General features: G+C 45.0%; 1 protein-coding gene across 1 annotated transcript in view; it reads left to right on the top strand.

Moving 5' to 3' along the window:
* EXOC4 (exocyst complex component 4) overlaps positions 1 to 24,600 on the top strand; it is a 414,930-nt gene extending 390,330 nt beyond the window's left edge. Inside the window, exon 18 of the mRNA XM_052789476.1 lies at positions 23,186 to 24,600. Within this exon, the coding sequence (XP_052645436.1) occupies positions 23,186 to 23,423 (238 nt within the window). The 3' untranslated portion in view covers positions 23,424 to 24,600. The remainder of the gene's footprint in view (positions 1 to 23,185) is intronic.
* The last annotated feature ends 1,583 nt before the right edge of the window (positions 24,601 to 26,183 follow it).

A 26,183-nucleotide genomic window follows, 5' to 3' on the forward strand; every position in this document is an offset into this window, starting at 1 on the left:
TTGATGCTTGACTTGTGCGCGTTGAACGCCAGGTCCAGCGGATCCTGACGTGAATCCCCTTCGTTCAGTGGCAGACTGCTGTTCTGCTCTCGGGTGCCTCTGCAGTGCTCCTGTGATGCTCCTCTGCTGCCTGTCTTTGCTTGTGGTTCAGAACTGGGTGAGAAAGGCATCTCAGATGTTCTCCCCTGGGGCTGCACTCAAGCCACGAGAAAATTTGGGGTGTTTAAAATCATTCAGTTTGAGTAAAACGCACGTTAGTTGAGTAGACAACTTGGGTACCAGGCACTGTAACTCATGTATCCATCACAGCACTTAGGGGATTCAAAAGCAAATGGAGCAGCCCGCTAGAAAGGATATTGCAAGCTACCAAGGAGTATTTTTGGTACCCTGGTGTAGACATGCTGGTGACTGACCCATACCCTCTTGACTCAGTGGGAAAAACTTTATTGTTCGTAAAAGCTGTAAATGTGTTTGTCTGGAGGAATTCCTCTCCCCCCACTTCATGCCCAAGGTCCTCAGTGCTGTGGAAGGAAAAAGCCACCAATGCTTTGCAGTACGGATCCTAGGAAGACCGTTCCCTGTAGAGGAGCCAGAAGCAGAACAAGCTCTGGAAGAAAAGCTTCTCTTTGCTGACAGTGTGGGAAAGACATGTTATCTCCATCACGATGCTGGACTCATGTTGTGTATCCGTGGAGCATGCCCTCATTTTGTTTTTGCTGCTTTTAATTAACAAAGCTGCTTTAGTTTTCAATTAAGGACTTGGTTACAACAAAATCTGTATTTTCTTTTCCTTTCTTTTCTCTCTTGTTTTCTCCCCCCTGTAGTTTCCACTGAGCTTTGATCTCAGTGCAGGTTTAATTAGCTGTAATTAGTGGTTTCACTGCATTAACCAAAAATCCCAACCACAGAGGATTAAAAAACACTGCTCAGCTTGATGCCCCCTCCTTCCCCTCCTCCTTTTGCTTCCCCCATGTTCTCTGGGGGATCAGAGACTGTCCCCGTACGGTCCTTCACCAAACGGGTGCTGCTGGGTGATGCCCCGTGCATCCCAAACAGCTGCCCTGTTACGGACTCATTAAAACTACGCTGGAACAAATCACCCATCCGTGTAGTTTAATTTCCAGTTAAATTTGCAGCTGCCATGAGTTTTAGCAGGACACCAATTTATGCCTTCACAACATTTCATAGAGCGCTTCTTGAGGTTTCTGACTGCTTTCTGCAATACACTGCATTTACAGCAAGGTGCCTGCTCGAGAATTCCCAAACTTTCAGCTTCTGCAGTCCTGCATGAGCTTCTGGAAGCCATGGCATGGCCATGTCCTTTGCTGGAGCTGCCCAGCTCCTCAGCACAGAAACAAGAGGGACTTTCGGAAGAGGTGATTCTGACCTGGGGAAACCCACATCACTGGTCCGCTCTCCTCGATGGAGGTGCACAGGGAAATAGCGCCTAGCTGGCCACGCAGTTCATTTGGTTGATCACGACCAAGCAGGAAGAAACCAAAGAGCTCGTTGAGCCGGTGAAGCAAGAGCAGTGCTGAGAATCAGATCTCCTGTCAAGATATCCACTCGACACTTGTTAGAGATCAGCATACCCCACACCGAGTCCTACCAACCGTTCGTGTGTTGGAAAAGGTCTCAGTTCCTCTCACCAGCTCAGAAGTTTTATGGATATTTATGGAGACAACACTGAAGAATGCAGTATTCCCAGATAGTTCACCTTGATGCCCAAGACTGGAGATCTCACATGGGTCCCAGCTGACCACAGCTGTTTTCAGGCTCATGCATGCACCTCACCTTCTTGCAGCATCGGGAAACAAAAGGTTTTCCTTGTCCCTTCCTCAGTTCTCCAGGATAAGGTGTTGGTGAAGTTCAGATCTAAGCTTTACGTCTGTGAGTGTTTGAGAGAGGAGTTGGGCCAGTCTTTGTCTTTGTCTTTGAATCACTGGCCCGTGGTGCAGAGATGTACAGGAAAGGCAACACCCCTGTCCTGAAACCTGAAAATGGTTCTCGGGTCATCTTGCCAGAGCGAGGAGGACCCATGCTCTGAATCCCATGTTCCCCCAGGACTCAGAAGCCATCTCTTCCTGTCCCAGGTTTGTCATTTTGGGAAGGGCAGCCTTCCCAAGGCCAGGAATTGCACTCTTCTTGCTGAGCCATGATCATCCCCTCCGGGTAATTCTTCTTTGCCACAAAAACAGACTTCTTTGTGGAGCCTGATGTGACCTGGAGATGGGGTCTTAATGCAATCTCTAGCTGAATTCTCTCTCCTGAAGTCTGAAGGTTTAAAATTCCTTTTAAGTCACTGTCAGTGACTGCAGATGGTAAATTTATTCCCCGGATAATCTGTATGAGGGCTGTGCTCTGGCCAGTCTTCTGTCACCTGGGTCCTTTCAGCCCTATCCCCTTCTGCAGGGTCCGTACATCCAAAGTGGTTCAGTTAAATCAGCTGCTGGAAGGGCTTAGTTTCTCCCAGATTTGGGTATCCTGATGGACATCGGATATGAGTAGATCCAAATGCCCCTGGTTTGTGCAGGTCTGAAATACTCCCTAGAACAGCACTTGGTACTTTATCTGCCTCATCTGGAAAACTACCTCCAAAACATACTGTATTTTATTTGCTATGTAAAATGCATAGCCAGTACACAACAAAAGATCAGCAGCTCTTTACAGCACACCATCATCTAGGAGGAAAGCAGCAGCCAGCTCTGAAGGCTCGGTGAGAATTTGCGATTGCGCTTGCATATACCCCGCAATGCCGACACCTCGGCAAATACCACCTTCCTCTTCTCGTCCTTTGCACGGCGGGCCCTGATGCGACACAGTAAATTAGAGCAGGGAAGCGATCCAGCTTGGGGGGAAGGGCTATGTTTTGTTTTTCGCATCAGCTTTTTCTCTTTTTTGGCAGGATCAGCTCCCCAGTCTGGTTCACAGCGGGCCTTGCAAACAGCTGTGCTGGCACAACCGAAGGAGAGGGAACAAACAAGGAAATGAGCTGTAAGGCTCTGAAATGATAATGTTCCTGAAAATGGAACTTTATCTTAAATTAGGATAAGATATCAGGGGTGAAGAAGGGAATTGCTCAAGGTAGGAGCAGAGGGGAGGCAGGAGGAGCGAACACGTCCTCGTGCAGAAGTGACTGCTCTTCCCACACCATCTTCAGGCCATTTGGCCTGACTCCAGCCGAAGAACGGACACCTTTTGTTCTCAGGTTTGCTGAGTAGCCGATTTCTTATTCATTGCGTGTGTCTGGGAAATGCCTTGCCTGCTGCTGATACTCTGCATTAGGAAAAAGCTCCAAAATGCCCTAATGGTGATATACCAGATGTTCGGAAGCAAAGAGCCTGACTCTTGGGGGATGACATTTCTCGTGTTTGTCCTTAAGTAATTTTCACGTAATGAGAGCACTTGAGCACATGAAGGTGGAAAGAAAGTGGCTGAACCACCGGGTAATGACAGCACGTCACTCCCCTTCCTTTGGTGACTGCATGGATTATAAATTCCTCAAGGAGGGGATTTTGCTGGCTTTGTAATTAAAACACACACCAGACATTTTGCAGACGTGGACCGTGGCAGCCTGAAGAACACGCACTCAAGTCCAACAAAGTATTTAAGCCCGAGTTTAATTTTCAGGTATATGCATTGAGCCATTGAACTGATGAATACTTGCTGTATAACTAGAGATCTGCCACAGTCACGTCTCCATCGGAGCTGGTTGCCCTCAGTTCCCTTCACAGCAAGTAGCAAGAAGTGAGCATGATTAGAGTGCAGTTTTCTGAATTGGCTTAAATTTTCTTTGAAATGAGATGAAGGGCCTTCTAGGAGTGCCTGTTCCTTGTGACAAGGATCAGGGAGCAGAGGTGACCTGCTCAGGTGGAATTAGCCACGGCAGACGTCTATCGCTAGGCAAGGTGAGCCCTCCTTGGCTATCTGGGGTCCGGAGGTGACTTTGCAGGTGGGTAGATCAATCTGTAAGCGCCCTCAATAGGTTTTTACACCCAATAGCAGCCCCATATTAACTGGATTAGGGGGCTGAATTCATTTGGCAGTTCCTACATCCCTCATGTCCGAACACGCTGCGATGTGTGAAATCACGTAGTGTCCACTCTTCATCGGTATCGCTCCATATAGCAGAGGAAGCATCTTAAAATATCACTCAGTACTGGAAGGCGCCATTCCTGCCCAGGCTTTCCACTGTTGACTGAACGGTTTTATTTTGATCAGCCATTTCAGTTTTTCCTGGAGGTGCTTTTAATTTTCACACTGTAACCTTTAAAGATATAGGTTTTAGTGGCCTCAGTAATGATTTTCATTGCCTGAATGTGGATGTTTGAGTTGCTCTGAGTAAAGAGATTAATTCAATTTTCCTAAACTGGAAATGGACTGAAAAACTGAGAGGCTTCATTGACTTTCTTTGCTTGGTTCTTGGTGTATTAGTGAAACAATCAATGGAGGTGAACTTCTCAGCCAGCAGAAACCGGCATTCACATTTCCAGGGACACAAGCTCAGGAAGATGTGAATAAACATTTTTAAGAAGTGTTTTTGGCTGTTAGACTTGGCCACAGCACATTCCTACTCTGCATTAACAACATCAGGATATATTCTCCTGGAAGTGAATTACAAACAAATTCCTCATTTATCCCTGAGGTGACAGTCTTTTGCTGATATGTGCTTTCTTGAGACTAATAAGTTTTGAATGTCGGTGGGGAAAAAAAAATCAAAGTAATTACTTTGTGTTCCCAAGCTTCTTATTTGTGTAGGTGCATGTGTGTTTATCTCTTTCTGTCATGCTGCATTGCTAATGGTAATTAAAGTGAAGGGATTTTTTGTGTTAGAAGTTTTTCTTCTTAATTTCTGCCTTTAGTGACTTTGGCCTCTGTGACGATGCTTAGCCACTGACCAGTTACTTGTAGAACTGCAGTTGCTTCAGTATAAGGTCTAAGTTCAGAAAACTCTGGCTGTCCAGCTGGAATTGGATAGTTTTGTTTATCCAGGTCTGCAGCACGTAGGGTAGGTGTCTGTTTTCTTTGCAGACCAAGTTTTAAAGGGTGTGGGTCCCGGTATTCACTATCATCTTGGTGGTGGTTCTTGCAAATCACAGAGTACTCATCAACATTTGCTTTATTTGACTACACAGAATTCAGTATGTGGGTTTTCATAGCAAAAATGCGGAGCAAAACCAAGTTGTACGTTGTCAGCAATGGTGTGGTGTGTGCTCACCACGTGCTCGTGCCTCCCTGGTAAACCAGTGTAGGACATGTTGTCTATGGCTCAATGGGTGGGCCAAGGAGTTCTGCCAGGTTTCCAGCCTTGGGTGTCCATCCCACCCAGGGGGGGCTTCAGTCTCTCCCTGCACTGCGGTTTTTTGCATGAAACATGAAATATGTGGGCTGGAAAGAGGCCACAGGGCTTTCCCACCGGCTCCCCAGGCTGCACAGTCTGCAGACCAGGTCTCAGTCTGGATCAGGAGACCAAAACCGCAGCCCCACCACGGTGTCCAGAAACTGCCTAGGTTAATACAGGCTTTCTCATACTGTAGAAATATGAAGATGAATGTGAAAGCTCATTTCCAGGTCCATGTAAAGCATAAAACACATGTGATACACCACTGGCTTTAGCCATGAAGGGGCTAGGCAGACTTTTGTGTGCATAGAGAGCAGCTTTATTGGTTTGCTTGCTTTAAAAATGCCGTAGGAACATTTTAGCAATCCTCTTCTCTCAGTTGAGTCCAAGGGCCTTCTCCTCCTGCCTTCTCTTGGTCCCCTGCACTTCCACAGCTTCAGGCTATGGAAATCACATCAAGCATCGGACAAGGTGTTGGGCTGCAACCATGACTGCACTGGAGGCGCTGAGGCAGCAACGTGCAGGGATGGAAATGGTGATCTCATTAAAGGTGGGGTCAAAATATGCCTTTTACAGCATCCCTCCTAAAACAGGCATTGTATTTATTGCATTGGGCATTGCGGGGCATGGCAGGTTGAAATCTGAAAGACCTGCGTGGTGCTGGTTGGAGACACAGCAGCGGGGGTGTGAAGGCAGGCAGGCCACGCAAGCATGGAAGACGAATCGTTGGTAGTGACGATCTTACTAAAAGGTTACAACCTTGAAATGGATCCTAAATGTCATGACAGACGCCAGGTCTCCTAAGGGAGATTCGTGATTCCAAGGGGCAAAAGTTGATTTTGAACAGGCAGAATAGTGCCAAAATGGAAAGCAGTGTCCTCATCCTCTGTTAAGGGTCACAGCCTTCTCCATTCCCGCAGCACTGCGGCACATCTCACTGGTATCTCCTGGTGAAATTCACGGCATCCTGACCCCCGTGTTGGTGGTGAGTGGCTGTCTTTCAGTTGGTGCGGCTGTCAACCTCTGTGCACGCAGCCGGTGGAGCGGCTCAGCTCTCCTGCAGAGCAAACGCATGCTGGTTTCTAATTCAAAAAACAAGCAGATGGCCAAAAAGGAGGGGTGGGCATGTAAAGCTTTGCCTGCAGCTCTCCCTCCAGGAATTCAGTGGGCCAACAAAGATCAGGAGAGTTGGTGGCAGAGATTGCTGTGGTAGAAAGAGCCCGGAGGAGGGATGGAGAGGGACCTTTAACCCTAGAACCTGTGTACCATGCAGAGCTCGAGGAGCGGAGTGTTTGAGGTTCTTTATACCCTCGTGGGAGGCCACGAGCATGTTTTTGTACCCATGGAGGTGCAATAACATCCCTAGCTGGTTGTCTTTACGTATTTAAATTCCAATTCAGTCTTTAATTATTTTTTGTGATCATTACTGTTTTGCACGTGATCGCTGTCCAGAGAGAAGCGAGGAAGAAGAGGTTGGTTTTGCTTTAAGTTTAAGGTTTTTTTTTTCCTCTACAGTAGCAAAGAGTAGCACCTACCAGCCCAAGGAACGGGCTTCAGTGGATCGTCTGCTCTCTTTGCAGCAAGGTCCTCCATGCTCACCTGCGAGCCATAAGAGCTGGCTGTTGTTACAGGGAAGTTTGCCAAGGGGAGGTGTAAGGGATGGGAGAAGGATGGCCATTTAAATGCTGTTTAATTTGCCGACCAGCTGGAGATGTAACAAGCAAATCTCCAATTACATCTCATAGTTCCTGAAGGGTCAAATAACATCATGGGGATAGTTCTGGTTTGAGGTGTCTCTGTCATCTAGCCTTGGACTGCCTTGATTGACACTGTTCAAACAAGGTCAAAATTTAGCTCCAGACTCCAGATTGAGCCTGAACAAACATCCAGTGTCACCCCACAGGAACAGATACCCCTGTGAGTGTATTTGAATGTGAACTCCATGTCTGAGCTCTCACATAACCTGCTTGGAGCTGCTATTTGATCTAGAAATTGCTTTCTGCTCCCATGCTTAAAGGTGGGCTCTGCCTGTGCTGAGTTTGTGTGCTGAAGGCGTGGTAGCCTGCTGGGAGCTTCTGCTTAAATGCACAGCAAACAGAGCTGTTAGAGGAAGGACAGATTTTTTAAGAAGGGAAGTTGGCGTGACACAAAAAAAAAATTGCAAAGAAAGGGGGAACCATCAGTGTGTGAAGAGCACCCATCCCAGGCATTTGTCTGCAGCTGAAATAAAGGTAAATATTGGATTGTCAGCTTGAAATGCATCTCTATTGCCTAGCTCCAGCCTGCAAATGGAAGCAATTAGAAAAATGTCCTGCCTTTTTCACAGTAGGCTGCATCTTTCTAGCACAAGCCCCACAGATAGAAAGACACATGCAAGTCCTTAAGTAGCAGATTGGTTTACCCTGTCAGTCAGATCTCATTAGAAACTGCAATGCTTCATACCCAGTAATCTGCTAGGAAATAACAGATATTGGTGCTGCGTGATACGTTTTTAAGAGTCACGGCTCATCACTTTTCTATGCACTAAAGTCGTACCTTTCGCAGAGGTCTCTCTCTTAATTAGATTGAGCCAGGGAGCAGAGCATTTCAACCTGCTGATGCAATGGCATCCAGGAATCAGAAATGTTTCACCTGGAAGGTGTATGAGCAGGCAGGGCACGGCTGGTGGGGTGTAAAATATCGGTGCTAGGACACAAGGGGGACAGGTGAGGACGTGGCCAGGTCTGGGAACAGTGCTTTCAAGGTCACAGTTGAGGACAGGAGAGGGGAGAAAGGAGCAGGGGGTAGCAATGGCCTCGGGCCAGTTTCTGCTAGACTATAGGAGGGAAGAGGGAAAATGAGCAAAGGACAGAAATAGCACAACAGAGAGGACCAACAAGGTCAAACCATGACAGCGTTAGGGCAGAGCAAGATATCTTGACAGTAGGGTCCAGGGCAGGTATAGCCCAGGAACCGTACGGCAGAGCCGGCCAATTTTCCAGCTCCTTTAAGTCAGGTATGGAAATCTCTTGACAACCAGGAGCCCCAAGATGTGTAGTGTGTACCCGTGGAGGTGATAGCACTTCTCAGGGTGTCTCAGAGGCATCCCTCTGGCTCAGCGAGTCCCCAGTAGCTGGGAGGGTGATCTGGAGAAACATCACTGACCTGCTCCTCTCCGGACAGGTGCTGTTGGCCACAGTCAGCACAGCGGGACACCAGGACATGGACTTTTGGTGGACCGTGGTGTGGCCTGGTACAACCATTCTTGTGTTGCACGGCAGCTCCCTGGCTGCTTTGTCTTCTACTGCAGGGAGGAGCAGACCCCAGGATACCTGCGGCCAGCAGCCCTGTGCCAACACCTTCCAACATACACGCTCATCACATGCACGAGCATACGTGCTCACCGTGCCACGTGCTCCAGGCTTGGCAGCCATGCTCAACTGTTTCAGGACTGAACACAACTCAGGGACCTTAGGTTGGCTGTACCTGCCATGGTGCCACCTCAGCATGGCCTTTGCTCAGGGTTAGTCCATCTCTGAGAAGCAGACAGGCACACTAAAGCGGCTGAACTGCTTCTGCTACTTAAAAGCTGGCTTGAGTAGCTGTCTGCCCCTACCTGGAGCAGGCTCTGTTTCCAGATTTATCAGGGACTTGCTAAGGATGTGGTTCACTTTCCTAAATATAGTGCTATTTGAAAGACCCTTGGATAGCGTAGGTGTGTGAGCAGGGATGGCAGGTGTGACACAGGGGTTACAGGAGACCCAAACCCCATCTGAAATGGTTGCACTAGACACCTGTGTTTAGGCAATTTGAGATACATTCCTCCATTTCGCTCTACAGTTAATTACTCTCCAACAAGCAAGATCCTTAATTCATTCACGTTTGGTCTGCTTTGGAGTTTTGGGCCAACTCAAGGCTAGTAGTGAGCCTTTCTGTTGCCAAGCCACATGTCCTTATCGGTGTCCCTAAAGAAAGATTTCCACCAGCTGCATTGTACAACCAGTAGTTTCGTTCCACCTGGCGAAGATTGGTGCCTGAGGATGCGCAGGTCATTCCAGGTGATGGATCATTCTTGGCCGATGTGATCTGTAAAACTCGTAGCTTTCCCATGCTATCATCAGGATATCTTTTCCTGTGTTACATGCTGTATCTGAGTTCGCCAAAGAAAGTTCAAAGATTGTTGTTCCACGTTTCAGATGATAAGAGCTGGGGCTGATGCAAAGGTCTTTGCTAATTGGTGCAGCTGGGAACCTTCCTTTCTCACTGGTGCTGAAGCATTGACGATTAGGGCAGTAATTTGCCCTTGTACTAGGGAATATTCTCACCTCCAGCTGATCTCCTATGGATTTCCACGCTGCCTTCCTCTAGAGCAAGTGACCACTGATGGGTACCCAAAGGAGCCACAGCCCCACACAGAGAGGAGACCACTGATGAGCCCATCTCCTGGCTCTGGGATCTAACCAGATTCTTGCAGGCTCCATGGAGCCAGTTGCATCACATGGGAACAAGGTGCCATTCAGCAGTTTCTGACCCATGGAGGAACAGATCCACATCATCTTCCCTCCCCTCCCCTTTCTTCTGTCTTCAAGCTCATGCAGTAACATCCTATTTTGGGTATTCAGCCACCCCAGTGTTTTTCACTATGAGCTTTCCCAGAAAATACGTGGTCCATCTGAGTTGGATTTTGGATACTAAGGTGTGATTGTCATAATTACCCTCTGACTTCCATCCTTGAATGAGATGAAAATGCTGCCCCAAAAGGGAAGCTGTGGTTTTTGCAGCTGAATCAGTAAAAAAACGAGTAAACTGAGAGATGATTCTTCAACTGCAGAAGGCGACTGGCTCGAGGGCACAAAAGCACACAGTCTGAATGGGGAATGCAGATCAGGCAATTCCTGTCTATCCAAGGTAGATCCTCTGGTGAGGCTGACATTAAAAATTCTGACTCAAATGCAGGAAACATGGAGTTAAGGAGGTGAATTATTGATAGAGAGCAAGTACTGCCATATCTGACAGATGGAGACTGTCTGAGAACATTTTGCAGAGTGGCATCTGCACCATGCCTGATTGGCATCCCTGAACTTTCGCACATCAGATGTAGAATATCAACACACAAACTCTGATGTAGCAATTAAATCTGTCCCGTAATGAACCTGGCCTTCGTAGCCAAGAGAAATCCATATGCTCAGGTAAAGACCAAAAACCTCGATTCTTGTATTTATGAAGATATTAAAATAATTACATCCAGACCACTGCATTTGAATATACATATATGATGTCAACATATACAGATATGTATCGCTTTCAGGCAATGGTCTGCAATGTGTAATCTCTTACTCAGATTTTACTGAAGACTGTAAAGCTTGTCTTGTATTTTACAAATTGTATTCCAGATTTGAGATCAAATAATATAGAAGTGATACAAAATCCAGATGACATCTCACGTCACCTAAGTGCATTAACATCTAACGCTGAAGTCAGTCTCTCAACTGCATACAGAAGTCATAGATCAGATATGTATTCCACGTTGTCATGTGTGCAAAAACAAAGAGAAGAATAAAAAGAGGTTCAAATAATAGCGAGTTTTATGCTTTCATGAAGAACAGCTTGTATTATGAAGAAACAATATGTAAAATATGTCTTTTTTAATAAGATTCAGTGCCTTTGTATTCCAGGTTGTTTTCTTAAGCCCAACACAACTTGGTAAATGATTGTAATTTTTTGCCATCTGTTAACTGTTTGGTGCGCTGTGTGAAACTCATTCTTCCTTCACTTGTAGCATGCAAATGTGCAGATTCTGAGAATCATCAGGAAAACATGCTTTTTGTCGCTGGAGGGGGTTCGAGGATGGACACCAGCGGGGAAGCTGGCCCTGGGAGGTTACTCCATGAGCATCAGCGTGGGGATGGCTGGTTGTAGCCATCCCATTGCACACACAAAGGACTTCACTCTGACCCCCTAATCTCAACAGACCTTCATTTTCTCAACTGCAAAACAGCCTTTTGAGAAAACAGAGAAGTTCCATACATGGTGTCTCTGAAGTGCTTTGGGATGTACAAATGGGAATTGAAAGAGGAGGTTAATAAATTAATACAAAAACTACAGGTTCAGTTCTCACAGCAGAGTTCTTTTGACAGTCTGGAGGTTTTGTACAGTTAGAAGATGCATTTCTGGAAGGAGATAAAAATAGCAGTTCAGAGCAATTTGTATGCTTTTGACGGCTATGGACTACTCCATCAGTTTAGGAGCAGTGCTGGGATTCTCTTCTCACTCTATAGGGACCAACTTTGTTTCCAAGGAGCCGCTGTCGCTCTGCAGTGGAGTCTGTCTGGGGTTTGCAGCCTGTACATAAGGAGTGGTGAGCAAAGGGATGCATCTCCGAGATACTCCATCAGTAAGACAAGCAGACCTGTTTTTTCCACGCAGTGGAGAATGGAGATGGAAACCACATCTATAGCTGTGGGTCTTATCCTGCACTGACGTTGCCTTGATAAAGTTTTCATTTTAAATGCTAGGAGTTTATGCTGTCTGGCAAAAAATATTGTAGCGCAGATCTGTTGGCTCAAAAAGTTGAGATCATTGGAGCTAAAATTTCACCAAGAATGGCCAGAAGAGGCCACAGTTGTACTGCACACAGCAGTGTTGGTGCTTGCTCTGGCGTAGGTGAATGCTCTTTCAGGAGCAGTATTTTTCAAAAGGAGCAATTAAAAGCGGCCTTCTTGCTTTGCCTACTACAACAATACCTTAGAGAGGCAATGGCTTCCCTCTGTAAATACGTCTTTTGCCCTAGGTACAGTAGAGAGGGAGAAGCAATTTCAGCCAAAAATATTGCCGCAAATGAGTAGCAGCTGGCCATAAATACCTCTAGCCTGCACATCTGAAGGTTTCTAAGCATCAGGAGAAGTACTGAGAACTGGCATATTAAGCGTGATGAAATGTTCATCTGGCCAGTGGCCAACACAGAATGCACGGAGAAGAGTGTTGAAGCTCTTAAGCATTAACTCCTTCATCCAGGAGACCCAGAGTTCCATGTTGATGTCCCCTACTTTCAGCAGCCATCTAAAAATTTGGCATTGAATCCATCCTGGCTGCCTGGTTTATTTATAATAAACAACCTCCACAGGGCACTTCAACCCAATATAACTATCTATTTTAGTGTAGGATTAATTGACTTTGCCGCATTTCTTCTCCATTCATAGGCAGGAGATGATGGCAATCACTCCCCTTGAGGTCTTGGTGGTGGTGGTAACTGATGATGATGAGCCAGTGGGTAGGGTCTGAGGCTGCTGCACCATTTTATTTTCCTCCTGGTTTGGATAGGTCTGTGCGCAGTGTTGAGCAAGCGGGGTCTGTAGGTGACTTACCCCAATCTCAGTAGTTTCTACGCTGGAGCAAGGTAATGATGCTGGACAGTGCTACCAGGAGAAGAAACAAGAGTGCCATGAGGCAAGTGAATCCGATAAAGGTCTCTTCCATGAGAAACAACAACATGTTCAACAAAAAAATGGTAACGAACCAAATTTCATACCAGCATGTCCACAGAAAATCTCAATTCCCTAATTTCTGAAGCCACAGCAGCATTCAAACCAAATGAACAAAGGTAACCGGAAGAAAACATCAACTGGAGTTTCCAAGAATTTGGGGCTGTTTGTCTGACTCTAGGAAGTGGTTCAAACCTCCTTTGAAGCACCAAGGACCAACCACAACCTACTGCAGGCAGACATTGACTTGGTGGACCTCGTAATTTCCTACCGCAGTTCATGTGTTGCAGCCTGCTCTGCCCGCTAGCAAGCAGATCCCATCAGATGCGCCCTTCACCCATCAGTAGCTACCAAACACTCCTGGTTTTATTAAAAATCAGCAAACTTGCGCCACTGAGCATCTCCCCGATTACAGCGTCGGGTTTTTGTATCCAGTTCCAAGCCACTTGATCCTAAATAAGGCTGGGGGGGTTTTACCACAGTAATTGTTGTTCCCAAAGGGTAGCTAAAATTGTATTATTTTTTGCTGACTGGAGCAATCTTTGCAGTACTTTCCATCGAACTGCTGACTCTGTCTTCTTTCGGGCTACATTCATTTCCACGTTTCCTCTCATTTATGCATGAGGCAAGGGGAAAAATTGCTTAATATTCTTTATAAACTGGCATATGGTATAGATAATTTTTTCTTTTTACTATATGCAGTAAAAATGCAAATGTGTGTGGCTTATTTGCAAATGCTGGCATTAATAACTGATATTTAAACAGGCCAGATTAGCACTTTTACTGATCTATTAAAAAGATTTTTTCCAATCATTTGCACACTCAAAATCAATTTTAATACAACATGTAAATTGAATTTAATTTTTTTGTATAAAATTGCATTTATCTGCTTGAACCATTAAATTTACTATTTAATATGTACTTTCCAGCTCACTTGGTTAGAATTTCATTGCTCTTTATCTGTATAAATTTAATTAGCCTTGATATCATCAGTATATTATAGAACTAATTAAAGATTTAGATAAGTGCTGAGGGTGCTTATTTAATACCCTATAAAGTTACATTTGGAGAGCAAGAATTTCCATCTTTCATTATATCAGCCAGTATGGAGCTGCAAGGAGTGTCTTAGGCATTGTTTCTGAAAAATTATTTAATGGGGTTTAATGGATTTATCCCAACTTCGAAAAGCCATGTAATTACTGTGTATCATTGCACAGTGTGAGGGTGGTTGGAGTTGTTCGGGGAATGGTTTTTAAATGTTACATGCACGTGTTCCCCCCCGCGATGACGCTGCCTGATGCACAGAGATCCCCATGCACCACGTGTTCCCAGCAGGGCAGCAACGTCCGAGTCACGAGTGACAAACCATGGGAGGAAGGGAAAAGGAAATAAGAAGGAAATATTAATAAGAAAGTAGTAGATAAGGTAGAGCCTAGTAGGTATCAGGATGAAAAGGAGGAGAGTGAAAAGGAGACATCTTTTGGAAGAGTAGTTATGTTCTGCACGTATCTTACTTTTTCCTTTGCTAATTAGCTTGCATTTTACAGGTGATTTATCATCTGTGTTTTACAAAAAGGTTTGCAGTAGCGAGAAAACCAAGTGCTTCGGTGACACAGAGCTGCACGTAGCACCCAAAGGTGTTGGCTGGGGTTTTTTTTCCAAAACTAGCCATTAAAACAAAGCTGCTTAATCTGTATAGAAGGCAGCGCATAGGTGAACTGATTTGTATTTACTGTTTCACACGCTGTCTGTGTGGCTTAAGTTTTAAAAGAGAAAGTAATTGGATTTTGTAATTTGGTTGCCTTTAATTAGAAGATTGTACTTACACCCTTTTGAATAAATAGACCTGCTTTTCTTGCCTGGCTCTGTACCTTGATCAGAGTTCTGTGCGCTGCAGTCCCAAAAGCAGGTACGGTACCGTGGTGTGAGGGCTTCCCATCTCTGATACTGTTTTCTACCTTGGATAAATGACTTAATTTTTATCTCAGTTCTTCCAGCTGTAAAAAAAAAAAAAAGAAAAGGCTAATACTATCCTTACGTCACAGCCCTGATTATTTATTAAGGGCTGTGATTTGCAGAGGTACCGCAGGAGCTTGAAGCACCATTTTTATATTATAAATTCACTTTTATTTCTTCCTCTCATGTTTTGTTTTCTTTCGCAAACCATTACACATCTCAGGTGTTTGCACATTTTATCTTTTTAAGTGCTTTTTACGTTCTTGACACTCTCCTGCTGTAGTAACACAGCGCAGAGTCATCTGTGCCTTCTGCCCCAAATTGTGCCGCGTGTTGCAATGTGTGGGGATGGAGCGTCTGCCTTTGGGTTTCCGAGACACTGTGAACGAGATAGGCTCTGGTGCACCTGGAGAAGATGTAGACCATAGCGGCACGCAGACATTTTTGGCCTAATTTTAGGTTCCCTCTGCAGTCCATGGAGACAAATAGGTGCCACAGTTCCTCTCACCCCAGGAAGACATGAGAGGTGTCCATTTCTTGGCGTGGTTTGTAAGAGGAGCTGAGGTTGACTAGGACAGCAAAAACACCTCTGATGTGGACATCTAAAGCTGTGTGAATTGCCCTAAAGCACTTTGGGTTCTTCTGGAGGCAGAGAATGGGCATTACTATTGTTGTCTGCAGAACTGCTCCAGGTTAATTAAAAATCAAGAAAGAAATCTGTAAGAAATTATGATCAGGATATTTATTCCCCTGTGGAATAGTGTCCTGAGGTTAATTATATTCTCTTGTATGTCTTAGGGCTGTAACTGCACAGAGGACTTGAAGGATGCACTTTAAGATGAGCAGTGGTTAGAGAGTGGATATATGATGTAGCAGATACCTTCCATCACTAATTTCTATTTTGTTATCATAAGCTCCCAAGATGGAAGAATAACCAGCGTCCGCACTTCCAGACTCTTGCTTTAAAATGCTGATCACTGACGCGTGTATGCAAACATCGTTGCAGTCTTCATGAGGTGTAGAAATTACAGTAATTGCTGGTATTTCAAGTTTTCAGAGCTTGCTTTGCCAAATCCTGCATGCTAGAGCTCATCTCTTCTGCCCCATCTCCAGCGCCCTGTAACCATCAGTTCCATCCTTACCTCTTTCCCTTTCCCACCTCAAATGCCTCATGCTCCATAGACAGAAAAGCCCCTTGGGCTTCTCTCCTCGGTGAAGCCAGTCCTGAAAATCCATTTCTTCTGCATTACATGAACTGAAGTTACCTCCTTTCTTGCTGTATTTTCCCTTTGTGCACTCACCCACCTCCCCCATGTATTTAAATGTCATGGTTCCACCACGATCTGCATATATCAGAATTGAGTGACTTTATAACTGCAGCTTTGGTCTTTTTTCCTCTTCACTTGCATGCTCATTGTTCTGTCTTGTGATTTATCATAGAAACATAGAATGGTTTGGGTTGGAAGGGACCTTTTAAGGTCATCTAGTCCAACTCCCCTGCAGTGGGCAGGGACATCTTCAACTAGATCGGGTTGCTCCAAGCCCCATCCAACCTGACCTTGGATGTTTCCAGGGATGGGGCATCTACCACCTCTCTGGGCAACCTGGGCCAGTGTCTCACCACCCTCATTGTAAGAAATTTCTTCCTTATATCTAGTCTGAATTTCTTTTAGTCTTTGTCTAGATTTAGTCTGCAAGTCCTTCATACTTCACATTTTTTACTTTCTTGTTAGAGTACATAAGATATTTTGGGTGCTATAAATTAGGGTGCTCCCTAATCCCCAAAAAGGGAGGGAGATAAGGTACAGAATTTTTTGTTGTTGTTCCCTATGGGTAAGTCAGCACCCAGATCTGAGTTCTTGCCTTGTGAATCCGTTTCTGTCTGTACTACAGAGCAGGCACCCAGCTATATAATGAAGGAATAATTAAAGTAAGGTCCTTTATTCTGAAACATCACAGTGTTTGTCTGAAGGTCCTTCTCTTAAGAAGAGATCAAGTCATTCTCAGGGAAATCAGAATTTCATTTTGAATTCACCTGGCCATCTTTTGAAAAACTTTTTTGTGTGCAGGCCTTGGGTTATAGGTTAACATTAGCATTTAAATGGAGAACGTTATTAATAGCCCTCAGAGGAGCTTGTCTCATCCTGATTGCCTTTCCAGAGATTTTTTCTAAATGAGAAAGCCTCTTAATTTTTTTTTCTTTCTCCAAGAATAGAGTTCAAGAGACCCATCTTTTTTGAGAGAGAGAGATAGATATATATACACACACTCAAAATGCATCCTTGCAAAATGGGTTCATTGTTGGCAACTTGATGTTTTGTTTTAAAACTGCTATTTAAAAACCAACAAACCAAACTGTTTTGTGTGTCAGTTGGCTTCTTCAGTTTTGGTTTGCCCATGGGATGTTTTCTCTTGCACCCGGGAACCACTTCCACCAGTGATATTTAACCTTCCCTATCTGCTCTTAGTACAAAGGTGTTCTTCATATGATGGTAGATCTTCCTGGGCCAATTCCAGCCTGCTAAAGTGAGCAGAAAGAGTACAGTTGTATTTGGGCTTTGGATTAGGCATTATTTGCTCTAAGGTATGTGTTTGTCCTAAAAAAATGCCCGAAGAATTCAAGGGTTACTCCAGAAACTTTGAACCCAATCCCATTGCTAATAGTCAGAGGAACAGGTCACAGATCTCTAGGTTGGTTGACTTGCCGGGATGTGAAATAATCACATGAAGGAGCATTGTAAGGATGGATTTTATTTTCTAAAAAAGAACAAATCTTTGTCATACAAGCCATCAAAACTAGTTCATCATCCTGTATGAGCCGGATAGTAAGGACTTTGGACACCTTAGACAGTCCTTCACTCCTCGCTCCCCCAAACTATGGCCATCAACACTGAAGCTGAACATAAGTGGAGAGTTTGGCCAGGTTATTTACCATCCTAAAGAGCTAAAGGCTTGGAGCCAGATTAATGTTTCCTTCCCCTTGTAAAACAGCCGTTGTTGATATTTCCATGGAAAATTGGGAGAGGTGCTCTGTAAGAACCTGCACCACATTTATATGTATAAAACCTGTTGCATCAGATCAACTCAACAAGTCTCATCTATGCTTTTCAGCATAATACAAATAAATAATAACTATGCTAGTAAGCATACAAACAAAAAGATTTCCCTGATGAGGTGAGTCACCCAGGTCACTTTGTTCCCATCAGCTGCATTCCTGAGTTCATACTCAGGAGAGTAAAGATTCGTGAGTTCAGCTTTGATCTGTTCTCTTCTTATCCCAGATATCTCACTGCTGAGCACTGGGAGGCTCTGACTGCCCAGGCTGATGATCTGTGTTGGGTAAATCAGCTTACGTGAGCTTAGCTGTGCTCACATAGAAGCTGGCTGAAGGCTTGGGAAGCTAAATTTGCTTTTGGGTTAGGTATGCTAATCTGCTATTATTATTTATTAACCTATTTGTCAGATGATAGAATCAGCTTTTGATAAATATTAATTCTTCTCTCTGGTTTTAAATCTCAACTTTAAAAAAACAAAGCAGTTTGCTAGCATTTCACTGAATAGAGATTTCCCTCACCTGTCGTCCATTTATTTCCCCCATCCCTTACTAACTTGCTTTTCTCAACCTCCTCTTGATAATCAAAAGAGCATTTATAATGGCAGGGACAAATACACTTCTGAAAGTAAAATGAAGAGCCTAAATAAAAAATCACAGAACAAGAGGCTCATCCTACTCACTCTTTCATATTTCATTATTTGATAACATCAGAAGATGAGTCCATCAGAGCTGCTTGGGCAAAGGCAAACAGGAGTGTGTCTGATCAATATTTATTAATACTTTCAAAGACAAGGGAGGCAAAGTTGAGCAGACTTCATAATGGAGTGAATAATTACTCATGCAAATAGGGTTTGGCCGAAGGCAATGCCATGCCAAAGCAGCAGTTTTTTAATTGCAGCCAATTAAAAATGCATACCTTTGGCTCACTCATACTGTCTCTCTTGCTCTCTCTTTTATTTTGTAGGAAATTTTTAATTAAAAAATAATCTGATCCTGAAAAGAGTGACAGATGAATCCTGTGTTTATTAGGTGCAGAATTCTTCAGCAATCCAGGATTTGGGACAGGCTAGAAAGGAAGGCAGCTGCAAGGACATGGGATAAAGATGGGCTTGCAATCCTGAGCTTGTCCAGTGATCGGTCTGACCTGCAGACAGAGCAGCTTCAGTTCTTGCTCTTTCTTCTTTTAAGGTGCTCTGTCACCTTGGGAAGGCCATGAGCCCTGTGCTTTGGAGCAAAGACTTGCCATCTCTCAGAGAGATCGCCCCATCCAAGATATCCTCTCTGTCATTTTGTTGAAAACCCAGCCAGAGCTGGCAAAGGTAAAAATCTCATTTCACATCTGCTCAGCATAAATTCCCTGATGGTGATCAATGTTTCCTAAATCTAAGTGTTTACCTTGGCAATCTTACTGGTTTTTTCTACACATTGTGTGTATAACTGTATGTGAGATATTGCCAGTACCCTCAAAGTTAACCTTATGTTAGATTTCTGACTGTATATTGAAGCATCTTGATAAATACTCAAATCTTCTAAAACATTGAGGCTAACAGCAGCTTCTGGGCACTTGGTGAATGAGCCATGCATCAAGGTGCCAGAAGGATGCTGCAGAGCGGACTGCTAGGTAGCTGCCATTCCAATTTGGGATCTTAGTTTCTGCAAGGTCCCAGATATGACTATTTAATTATGCCAAGTTCAAGCATAAATGTTACAGGAGTAATAGCTAAAGAGGGGAGCTGAAATTACAATTCATCCTTAGACCTCTGACCCACAAGGCTTTATCAATCCCTGCCTGTAACTAGATGTCCCTTTAACTGCTTTACCTGAAGAATGAGCTGTGCTCTTCTGGCTGTGACAGAGTTTACAGTAGTGCCAGTGTTATCAAGGAGGATGAGTGTGAGCCTCTGCTGTGCCTCTGTCGCCTGCCACTGCATTGCTGCTTCTGGAACTGCATGAGATCCACTATTTTTTGTTTCTTACATGTCTACCTGCAAGAGGAGCCAAGATTTAAAGAATATCCATCAGCACGGCAGGAGGTGGATTGGACACACAGGCCTTCCTGTGATGTGCTCCTGAGCCAAGCCTTGTTTTTCCGTATGGAGACGTTCTCAGGGAGTTCTCCGTGCGTGTCTCAGGAGAGTGCTGGGGTTTTGTCGGTGTGCCGGGATTACAGTGTTAGCGTCGTTAGCAATTAAACTGCTAAATCTATTCCCATGATTGGAGATGAGCTTTGGTTTAGCCTTCCTCTCCCTGAATCCAGTACTGAGAAATATGCTCCCAAGGTTTTGTGGCTTCTGCTGTTGATGTTTTATCAAAAGCTAAGATCCGATGCTGTGGCTCTGCAGGCGACCAGATCAGCCTTGCAAAATGCTGCTTGTCTGAGCCACATAGGCATTTTCAATCCCTGTGTCAAACAGTGGCCCCGTTCAGCACTATCGGCATGACAGTCTGAGTGAACAAGTACACATTGAGGGGAGTATAGCATTAAATCGTATCATGTCACATGGTGGCACGGTAGCTTCTGGGGGACCACCAACTGTGCCGTTGGGTTCCCCGTCATAGACACGGGAACTGAAATTAGTAGCTGATGCAGGGTGACTCGGCATTACCCAAAGCTGATAAGTTTGTAGCTTGTAGAGATTACCCAAATGCCTTCTGCAAATAGCAGCCGATACAGGGATGTGCAAGGTCTTCCCCATCCTCACCTATCCACCCGCCTTTTGAGCTGCACAAACATCCTCTTTTATCTTGTAGTAAGTCTGGGGGATTTGCGGTTCCGCTACCAAGCCTGTTCTGAAGTGGCTTGCATGGTTTCCCTTTCTTTTCTAAGGGAAATATTCTCATTGAGACAGTTGTCTGCCTGATTTACCCCCTGCTTCTAAGGGCACAGTGTGTCCTTGTAGCAGAGCCCACCTCAAAGTCCCCTCAGGCAGTCTGTGATGCTGGTGAACTGGTCCTCCGTCAGCTCCAGGAGTTTCATAGCCTGTATCTCAAATTTGTGGAGCCTAACAACTTGATTGTTTTTTCAGCTTATTCATCCCCAGAAGCTATTTTTTATTTGTGTCTCGTGCCTTCTACATGTATCCTCTCCTGCTCACGCACACTCCCTTCTTTTGACCACACAACCCAAATCCTGCCAGTCCTTTTCTCTGGATCGACGATTTTGGAGTCCTCTTCCTCTAGCGGCGAGCCCTTCCTCCCACCTGATCTCAGCTGGCCCCTGACAGCAGTTGTGTTGGCGCAGACTTAGAACCGCAGGAGCAAATTCTCAGGTCACAGCAGCAGGCGATGTCTTGAAGGAGACAGAGGAGGTAAAAATGCAGAGCTCTGAATCCCAGTAGCCTGGCCACGCCAGCAGGTGAGGCCTGAGACACTCCAAACGTGTCGTTTTGCTACAGCTGCTTACAGTCATTGCTGCAGGGATTTGCAGTCTGGCAGCATGCTGGATGCTGTCCGCAAAGGCACAGCTAAGCCGGACCTGAGAGCCTGCAAAGTAAAGAACAAGAGAAATTTAATATACAGCTTTGCCATGTTTGCCCTGATTGCTGTTTTAATTGCATTCAAAAAGGAGAGAAAGGGAGGGAGGTGATGAACTTTTCCTGGAGCCCCTGCTCTTGGGTTTTAAATAATTTATTCCACCACGGCCTAAGGATTAGACTACAGCCTGCCCCTGTCCTCCTGCAGAAGTGTGGAGGAGTCATGCAGGGACCTCTTCTTCAGCTGCTCCAGCCTGTTTCTGCCTTGCCTTGCTCTTCAGCCAAAGAAGTGCTGGGTATTTGGCTGAAACAAATCCTTGCTGCCATGCAGGCAGACAGGGATCTCTTCACTTCTTCCCTGAGCTTTTCAGATCCTTGGTTCTTAGCAAGGGTATATACCATCTGTAATGAAGCTATAAAGTTAACCAATTCCTCTAGAAGAAGGGTTACTTTCCATGCATGCACCACTTTTTTTGTTTTTGATAGCCCCAAACAGACCTAAACCCGTAGCCAAGCCTCACCACTTGCTGAAGCTTGCTGCAGTGGAGTCATATGTATATGAGAACCTTCCCCTTATCCTTGACCTTGAAGGGTCAGCCCAGAATTGGGAACCCCTTTGCCTACAAGAGCTTTGTAAAGCCTTATATTTTCACAGCTCCCTCTAGACAGGATGCTTTGTCTTGGTGATATCTAGACCACAGACCCCTGACACCAGATCTTACCCCTTGGTACAGATGGGGAAACTGAGGCACAGAGCATAGCTCTGTGAATTGGAAAGGCCTTGCCAGGAATTCACAAAAGTACTATATAAAGGGCACCAGAGTCCTGATTCCCCTTCTGCTGCATGACCTCTAGGCAGTGCTTTCCAAGAGTCACACACTTCTCCTGGTTTCAAACCTTAATCAGTTTGTGCTATAAAGGAAGGAAGGAAGGAAAGAAAAAGTCTCAAAGGACCCCAGCAGCTCTCACTAGTTTTACCTCTTCCAGCTGGCTTGTGGAGTCGGGGCAAATAATCCAGTCCCATGTCCAGTCCCAGCCGATTTTTTTCTGCTGTGGTTGGACTGGCAGCTGTCAGCATTGCCCCACTGCTTCCCTGGCCCATGACACATTTCCCCTTCCAGTCAGTACTTGCTTAAATTCCCTTCCTTGGAAATCCATTCTTTCACTAATGCCACTTTACATTAATTTAAACCAGCCTGCACTGCAGCCTCTATATTATGCCTTCTTTTCAGATGATCTTTTACTTATTAAAAGAGGCACCTCAGCTCCTGGCTCAAATTTTATTTTGCATTATTTAATATTTTTTCTCTCAAACTCTGTGTCTCAGTAGCATTGGAGGTCTCTGGAGTTTTGGGCTTGGAGCTCTTCCCATGCTCCACATTAGCATCTCTCTGCAAGAGGGCTTCATTACGGACAAAAAACTCCATTTCCTCTACCGCTGTGATTCCTTTCCTTTCCAGAAGGCTCCTGTTCTTGGAGGCTGAGTGACTAGATATACATCTGTACACCACCATGTATATATATCTATATGCACCTGTATCTATATACTGCTTTCTACATGCTGGATACCAAACAGTGACATCTCGGCTGATGGTAACTACTAGGAAAGAGGAGCCCTCAGTTCCCCATAGTTTGTGTTTTAGCTGAGTATGGAAGAGTGTGGGGAGCAGATTTGTGAGGTTTGCTTCCCTGTGCATGTACATGCCCACTTGGCATCTCCCGATGTTCAATAGGAATATGTTTGCGGTCCCTTTGTACAGCACCTGACGCAGCCTTCTCTGCTTGTGGCACTGCTGAATAAAAGTAACAGTTGATGGTATTCTACAGAAATAAAGGTCTGGAGCACCAAGTATCACTATTCACCAGAGTGGGGGGTTTTTTTTGTTTGCTTGCTTTTCAGGCAGTATTATGAGATGCTCTACAACACAGCAGATGAGCTCTTAAACCTCGTGGTGGATCAAGGGGTGAAGTACACGGAGCTGGAATACATCTATGCCCTGAACTTACTGCACCGGAGCCAGACGGGTGTGGGAGACCAAACCACCCAGAACATGAGGTTGCAGCGGTTGAAGGAGATCATTTGTGAGCAGGCTGCTATCAAACAGGCCACCAAGGACAAGAAAATCACCACTGTGTAATCTGCTCTGTCACTCATATTAACTGAGCAGCAGGGGCTGTCTGGTTGGAGGTCCAAGCCTCTGCGCTCCTGTTATAATCAAACGCAAAAGCGCGTATCTTCTGGGTGGCATTGTACTAGTGAGAAGGGAAATGCCATTTGAGATTTGGGTTTGGGGTTGTTTTGGGGGTTTTGATGTGCAATCACGTAATACTTCCTTAATGTGTTCTCCCAAGAGTGATTGCACAGCAGGAACAGGCATCCTGGTGGAGATTTGGGTGGGATATTTGGCTTTGCTCTGTTGCTGCTGCTTTGCCTTGAGATGTAAGGCAAGCTGCTATCTCTGGCGGGGTGGGAAAAGAGATTTCACACTGGGTTAGGTCAGATTCTTCAGTGGAAGTTCACACCTAAAGTAAACCACACTAAAGTAAACAAACAGCACCATGCCAGTCGAGCACAGACCTGTTGGTCACATGTGGGATCTTGATGGTTTTGAAGCCGTTCCAACAGCATTGCTGCATGGAGCCTGTTTCAGCTCTGCCAGTGCTATTCTCCATGACATTTGTAGATGCATTAAGTTTTCTGCTGTTTCCACTGCAAAGAGATGTAGTTGCTTATTCCTTTAGATAGTGATAAGCCAGCTCTCATAGTGGGAGGTAACATGGGACCATTTGTTTCCACTTCTACTTTTTCATTATCACAGAGCCATATGGCATCAGTTTCTACAGCGCATACTGCACTGGATGATGGTAGAAGTAGGAGAAAATTGCCAATATAAGTTAATAGCAAAACTTAATTCTCTTTTTCTGACTATATCTTTTGAGTCTCCACAGCTCAAAAGATATTTTGTAATTGTCATTTGATGTACTGGAAGGACACACAGGCTTACGTACCTCAGCACTCACGATCTGCAAGGGCAGGAGGAGGGCAGATCCCAGCTCTGCAGTCTGCGGCGTGCTCAGGTCACCGTTTCTGCCCTGCCTGGACCATATGAAGCCACCTGGTAAAAGGTTCCTTATTCACTGAGGCTAAGGACTTTATACCATCCCTCCAAACCCAGAATACACTGCACTTGTATTTGTCAGATTGTCAACCCAGCTGGGTTTCTCATGCTGAGATAGGTTCTCTCTGAGCTGTGTAACTGCTTGTGTGTCAGTCTTGAAACTGCAAAATTAAAAGATGCTTAAAGACTCCTCAAAGGCTCTAGTGCTTTGTCTTTTAAGAACTCTTATTTTTGTGGTATTTGAAAGATTCCCTTCCGGGTCCGAATTCATACGGTGTCCTCCAAGGTTACATCAATGTGGAAGTGGTCCTCTGAATCATTCAGTCTAATCCCCAGCTACCATGGGCCAACTGGACAAGAAGCTTCTCAACCTCCATGTTAAAAGCAGAACCGGTAGTTCTAGTTGTTAGGAATCTTCTTCTGGTTTCTATTCTCATTTTATTCATGAGCCCAGTTTTTCTTACGCCGATATTGGCCATTAACTACAAGAGCTCTTTCCTTTCCTTGATGAATTTGCATGAGTGAGGGTGGAGAACATCATCATGGTAACGTGTATGACGATGTGGGGGTCCTTCTGGGGGAACGCATGAGATCTGTATTCACCTGCTCAAACATTGAGATGTGCTGCAGCAGAGAGACAGGAAAGCAGGCTATTCCATATCCAGACTTTGGAGGAAGGTAAAGAAGCTGCTTGGTACATACAAGACAGATTTCAGACTCTTTGAGGTACAGAAGTGATGGGTGAGGAGTTGTAAATTCAGACTGGGCTGCTGTGGCCTAATGTCAGACTATTTTTGATTCCTTTCGTCTTTAATTGCTTAATAATCTGAGGCTCTGCCTCGTCTTCACGTGGCTGATCTTGAGCTTTGCAGTCCACATTTTCCACCCACCGAGCAGCTGTGCTGGCGGGTGCCATGACAGATTGCATGAAATCAAGAAAATTTCATACTTGGGAGTATGTTTGCTTCTAAAGCAAATTATTAAAAGACTCTTCTTTGAACTGTACCTCACATTGTCCGTCACACCACCACAGGATGTAAATACAAAGCCCTAGCTCATATCTGTGCAGTGGCCTGAGATGTGAGAAGGTATTTGCTGGATTGCATGGCACAAGAACACCACGGCACAACCGTGGAGAGAAGAAAGGCAGTGACATAGAGCCTGGTGTAGAGGAAAGAAAAGGCTTTGCAGTTGAGGTAATTACAGTATATAATTAGCTTGCATCTCTCTCTCCTCAATTGTTAGACTCGCAGTTCTCTCCAAACCTTCACAAGGGAAGTAAATATTCTCTCCATGTATTAGAGTGGTCACACCAAGGGCACAAAGGGAGTGAGGGTTGCCAGAGGGCACAGAGAAAGGCATGAGCAGCATGTGGCATGTAGGAGTCCAGATCCTGAGCACCTTATTTCAGCCACCCTTTGACATATGCTGCACAAGCTTTCTTGCTGCATCACAAGAAGATGCTACCAGAAAGAATCCTCATCAGCCTTAACAAGTCCTTACTGAATATTTTTCTCAGAAAGGTAGCTTTTGAATGCACCGTGTTTTCTTGCCAACAGGTGTTTCAGAAGTGTAACATACACAGTGAAGATTATGATTTTGAAGCATAGAAGTCTCCAGATAGCTCATGCTTAGGCAATGCACCTAGTTTTGGTGTCGGTTTTAGATCACCCACTCTCCCTGCTGCATTCCAAGAGAGAGCGCTAAATAATCAGCAGGCCCATCCTCTGCACAGTGCAGTTAGGCTTCGCTAAACCGTCTCCCAGTAAGTTTCCTGCT

This window comes from Harpia harpyja, chromosome 6, assembly GCF_026419915.1.
Source record: "Harpia harpyja isolate bHarHar1 chromosome 6, bHarHar1 primary haplotype, whole genome shotgun sequence".
In the NCBI taxonomy this organism is placed as follows: domain Eukaryota; kingdom Metazoa; phylum Chordata; class Aves; order Accipitriformes; family Accipitridae; genus Harpia; species Harpia harpyja.